The sequence below is a fragment of the Gobio gobio genome, assembly GCF_949357685.1.
Source record: "Gobio gobio genome assembly, chromosome: 15".
Lineage (NCBI taxonomy): Eukaryota > Metazoa > Chordata > Actinopteri > Cypriniformes > Gobionidae > Gobio > Gobio gobio.
In genome coordinates this window covers 46,607,047-46,613,046 of record NC_137108.1, presented here as the reverse complement: position 1 = coordinate 46,613,046, position 6,000 = coordinate 46,607,047, and the positions used below count along the sequence as shown (strand labels likewise).

General features: G+C 38.2%; 1 protein-coding gene across 1 annotated transcript; it reads left to right on the top strand.

Annotated features, from left to right (window-relative positions):
• Nucleotides 1–633: 633 nt before the first annotated feature.
• On the top strand, nucleotides 634–3,719 carry baalca (BAALC binder of MAP3K1 and KLF4 a; the record flags this gene model as incomplete). The annotated part of the gene is made up of 3 exons (XM_079838136.1): nucleotides 634–811; nucleotides 1,967–2,106; nucleotides 3,636–3,719. 3 exons carry the CDS (start codon nucleotides 634–636, stop codon nucleotides 3,717–3,719), a joined length of 402 nt encoding a protein of 133 aa, XP_079694262.1.
• Between the last annotated feature and the right edge of the window lie 2,281 nt (nucleotides 3,720–6,000).

Sequence of the window (6,000 nt, the reverse complement as noted above, 5' to 3'; positions counted from 1 at the left end):
GCAGTCTCTCCAGCTGACGGTGACGTCACGTGCGTAGACTGTGCGCGTATCGGCAAATTTGACAAAAAAAAAAAAAAACTAAATGGTTTCCCCCCGTTTCCTTGTAAAGTCCTATGTTGTGTTGTGTTGTCTTGCTGTCTTCTTGTCAAAATAAAAACATAATACACACAAAAAAACAACAAAAAAAACAAATGGTAAAATCTGCCATATAAACAAGTAAAATGTAACTATCACGTCCTTTAATAAAGTGATTTTTTAATTCATAAAAAACAATGAGAAATTGACTATTTATGAATTAATTAAAATATCAAATGATTTGAAAAAAATAAATAAATAAATGTTATATAACATTACGCGTGTGATTTCAGCACTTAGACGCAAATACTGAGATCTACTAGTATAATTATTTATTATATTTAATATAATTGTATATAATATTATATATAATTATACTAGTAGTCGAGCTCAGTCAGTTGCGTCTGAAATCACACGCGCCCGTGTTTATATGAATGCGCGTTCATGGTGACGCGCAACATCGCCGCGTGCGTCTCACCAGATCTGCTGATCCCCGCGCGAGATGAGAATGACTGCAGCAGATCTGAGCTCGTGTGTGTGAGGATGCTCACGGGCTCGATGGGCTGTGGGGGAAGCAGATCCGCCGCGATCGAACCCCTATATTATGAGAGCAGAGACACCGAGTCGACGTGGCTCACGAGCACGGACACAGAGACGCAACGGTCAGCTGCCGGTAACGGAACCGGCGCGAGCGAGAATGAGAAAACAGCAGCAGCAGCTGCAGCAGCCGGATCAGGTCAGACACCATCATCTTTATTAAAAACAGACATAATATAGATAATATAGACATTACTAGTGATAACACACCTTTACGAAATTACCATGACATTGCCATGAAAATATAAAATGGCATTCATATTCGTTGTACCTTACTGTATATGAATGAATATGTTCATCTTACACCCTCACTGAGGCCCAAAATGTATAGTTTACTGTGCACAGAACAAATAGAAATATACAATATGGCTACCTAACTAATATTTACCATAATAGTGCCCAAATCCCATAGTTACTATGAATGTGGTAATTTGGTATTAGTCAACCTTGTCGTCATAACTTAAGGCAATAAAAGCTGGAGCTTTTAGATTAAAAACTTAAATTCAGTCCAAATGTGTCTGGTTGTGTACATCAGTGGTTCTCAATGGGCCTTGAGACGACTTAAAAGAATAAAAAATAAGACAAAACAAGCGTAAAAATAACAAATCAAGGTAATCACTCCTTGCTTTTACAAACCAGGATTCCCACTGTCAACCTGTATATATTTATTTAAAAGTCATGTAAATGAATAAAATCGTAACTTCAGAAGCATTTCTATAATGAATACATATTTTACTAGTTATGCCAAGCTCTAAAATATTTTATCAGATAGAGATTGTGAGAAAAAAATATTTTTTAAAATCTCAATCCTTATCCAGTAAATTATGAATTACTGGAAGACCCATGTACATTTATTGATTACATAGAGTGGGCTAGAATCCTGAAATTTAAGTATTTTAATTATAATTATTGTTGTTATTATTATTATGTTTATTTATTTATTTATAGAAACTACAGTAGTGACCAAAGGTGATGTCTGGCCAAGGAAAATTGACATCTTCACCCTTTATTCAAATAATATAAAAAACCTTGTAAGCAGTTGTGCTTGGAGTCAATTATATTATTAATGATAACACAATGAAACATGCCAAATTATGCAGACGTAATGTATGCTTTTTCCTATGAGCTTTTTTTTCTTCTATGCATTTTTAATACGGACATCACCTTTGGACACTACTGTAGGAGTGCCCATAGATTAAAATATATGTTTTGAAAAGCAAAACTACGGCAAAAAGTTTGAGATCTACTGGTCTACATACATATGAAGAACTTCTGTGCTGTTGTTGCTGTAAAGGTCAAAGGGAAGAGAAGCCCATGACGGTGACCAGAGGCTCTTCTGCCAAGGAGAAGAAGCTGGTGAACGCCGGCACACAGTGTGGCAGACGCGCCACGCTCACCGACAGCACCCAGAGGAGACCGGCGCACAGAGACGAGGTCAGAGGCATCAACACTCATGCTCACATGTTATATATTTCACCTCATAATAAAAAAAGATATAGTTCGTAAAGGGATAGTTCACCCAAAAATTTATATTTTTTCATTAATTACCCACACTCATGTCGTTCCAAACATCTTCAGAACACAAATGAAGATCTTTATGATGAAATCTGAGAGATTTCTGTCCCTCCATTGACAGCTACGCAACTACCACTTTGAAGCTTCAAAAAGTTAAGAGAACCTCATTGGTTCTTGCTGAAGCTCAAACGTGATGCGTAACACCAGAATGAACCTCATTGGTTCTTGAGGAAGCTCAAACATGATGCGTAACACGAGAATGAACCTCATTGGTTCTTGATGAAGCTCAAACATGATGTGTAACACGAGAATGAACCTCAAAGGTTCTTGAGGAAGCTCAAACATGATGCGTAACACGAGAATGAACCTCATTGGTTCTTGATGAAGCTCAAACATGATGTGTAACATGAGAATGAACCTCATTGGTTCTTGATGAAGCTCAAACGTGCTGCGTAACACGAGAAGGAACCTCATTGGTTCTTGATGAAGCTCAAACATGATGCGTAACACGAGAATTAACCTCATTGGTTCTTGAGGAAGCTCAAATATGATGCGTAACACGAGAAGGAACCTCATTGGTTCTTGAGGAAGCTCAAACACCTCATTGGTTCTTGAGGAAGCTCAAATATGATGCGTAACACGAGAATGAACCTCATTGGTTCTTGAGGAAGCTCAAATATGATGCGTAACACGAGAAGGAACCTCATTGGTTCTTGAGGAAGCTCAAATATGATGCGTAACACGAGAAGGAACCTCATTGGTTCTTGAGGAAGCTCAAATATGATGCGTAACACGAGAAGGAACCTCATTGGTTCTTGAGGAAGCTCAAATATGATGCGTAACACAAGAATGAACCTCATTGGTTCTCACACGTCTTGAGCTTCCGTTCACCACAACTGATGTGTGAGTTGTTTGATGAATGTTTATATGTGAACAAAAACCTAAATTCAATCTGTTCATCATATAAAGCGATCGAGTCTAATCAGAAAATGTGGACTAAACCAATCAATTCGTATGGATTAGTTTTCCTTAATTGTCTTTTACTTCATGCAACATTTAGTTCTTCTTTCCTGATTTTGGGTTAAATAAAGATGAGCTGGATCCATTTCTCTTTTTCAACTAAATTGAAATTGACACTAAATTTTTCAACTAAACATCGAAATAAATCTAATTAATAAACTAAATTAACCATTTAAACTAAATTACTGATCGAATTATTGATCTAAAGCCCACACTGTCACTGTATGATAATTGAAATGAACTGATGACATCAGCGTTTTTTCCTAAAATTATGCTGCATTATTTTCCTGTTTAACACTGTAAAGCTGCTTTGAAACAATCTACATTGTTAAAAGTGCTATATAAATAAAGTTGACTTGACTTGACCTGACTCTTCATCTGTTATGCATCTTATCTCATCTTTATAGGCTGATGTTCTTTTCTTGCAGGTTAAAAGTAAATCAAAGAAAATCCCCCACGCCGAAGGGGTTAAAAGTGTCCGTCCGGCTGTAAACGCTGAGGTGATGCCTTGACCTGAGAGTTTGTGGACGAGCCGCTGCTGTCGAACACAGTCACAGTGCCACATCCTAACGAGGGACCGTCATTGTAATTAAACGCACATGTTAAATCCGATGGCAGATCTGATCTATTTCCGTCTGTTTGTCTGCATGTAAACGTTGAGCGCTGGAGCAGATGGCGACCCTAACATGCTGCAACATGTGCCATTTTGAACTGGTTCAAGCATTTATAGAGCTGCGTCTCTGTTTCTGAAGTACTCAGATGTTATTTATTTCCCAGCCATTGTTGATGTTTAATATTCTGCTGGTATTATGTATTTGCCAGTGTGATTTCCATCAGTATTGTGCAGGTTAGTGATATTCTAGTGCCTAATGAGTCTGTTTGATAATGCAGATATACAGAAGTCTCAGGTTGTGATTGTATGAAATGAAGACACATTCAAACATAACATTGTCTTGCTCCTCTGAATGGAATGGAAACTGTTTGGTTTCCAGTCTGCAGGCTGATTGATTTATGATTTAGTGAAGTGACATGTTTGATTTGAATCGGTCGATTATTTTATCATAATTATGACATTTTTACAAGGACGCTGGAAAGGATTCCCCCGAGTAAAAACAGCTCAAGAATATTTTGACTCGATATTTTACTACAAAACTAAGCAATTGATTAAAAAAAATAATAAAAGGATTAAAAAAATTCTCAAATTGAAAGATTTTCTTGCATCAATTTTACATCTTATTAATTTATATCTCAACAATGTGTTTGTTTTTTCATCCTGTACTTATACACTCACCTAAAGGATTATTAGGAACATCTGTTCAATTTCTCATGAATGCAATTATCTAATCAACCAATCACATGGCAGTTGCTTCAATGCATTTAGGGGTGTGGTCCTGGTCAAGACAATCTCCTGAACTCCAAACTGAATGTCAGAATGGGAAAGAAAGGTGATTTAAGCTATTTTGAGCGTGGCATTGTTGTTGGTGCCAGACGGGCCGGTCTTGAGTATTTCACAATCTGCTCAGTTACTGGGATTTTCACGCACAACCATTTCTAGGGTTTACAAAGAATGGTGTGAAAAGGGAAAAACATCCAGTATGCGGCAGTCCTGTGGGCGAAAATGCCTTGTTGATGCTAGAGGTCAGAGGAGAATGGGCCGACTGATTCAAGCTGATAGAAGAGCAACTTTGACTGAAATAACCACTCGTTACAACCGAGGTATGCAGCAAAGCATTTGTGAAGCCACAACACGCACAACCTTGAGGCGGATGGGCTACAACAGCAGAAGACCCCACCGGGTACCACTCACCTCCACTACAAATAGGAAAAAGAGGCTACAATTTGCACGAGCTCACCAAAATTGGACAGTTGAAGACTGGAAAAATGTTGCCTGGTCTGATGAGTCTCGATTTCTGTTGAGACATTCAGATGGTAGAGTCAGAATTTGGCGTAAACAGAATGAGAACATGGATCCATCATGCCTTGTTGCCACTGTGCAGGCTGCTGGTGGTGGTGGTGTAATGGTGTGGGGGATGTTTTCTTGGCACACTTTAGGCCCCTTAGTGCCAATTAGCCCCCCTCCCCCCCCCCCTTAGTTACTGTTGCTACGTCCGACAAACAAATGGTCAAACACGACCAGCACAACAGATTTCCATGACGGGAAGAGGTATACCCGTGCGTGTCAGTGACCTTTTTTGGAGCAATACCTCCCGATCGAGGCAAAAGGGGTTACAGTATGCAGTGGAGGGATATATTCAAAATATAAAAATACGCAATGAAGGAGACATGACTACTATCGAGGCTAATGCTTACCAGTCTCAAGCGAAATCTGAGAAACCCCATGACCTGTACCTTAAATGCAACCAGCACAGCCTTGTGGACCAGTCATGCTCTTGCACTGCCGGGTAAGTTTTCTTTCATATGGTATGGTCTATTATTGTCTATTGCGAGTAGCTATTTTGTTCAAATACAAGGGTATGTTAGCTAGCTATACCTACATGTGCGTCAAAGCCATTCAAAGCTAACTAACATTTCTCTCAAGCTGCTGGAGAGGACGTGTCGATATTTCTCTGTTTCATATATATAGATTTAAAATTTTGGTAGATATAAAATTCTTGTTATATAGCCTATATATATATAAAAAAGTGAAGCAACAACTGCTTCAAATTGGTTAAGTAACATTACCCACAGTGTTTAATTACTTTTGTTAATATTTATACCACTGTGATTATAGTATCTTTCCTTAATCATCTGAAATATTTATGCGTTTAGTATGTATATAGCCGTTAGTTTTTA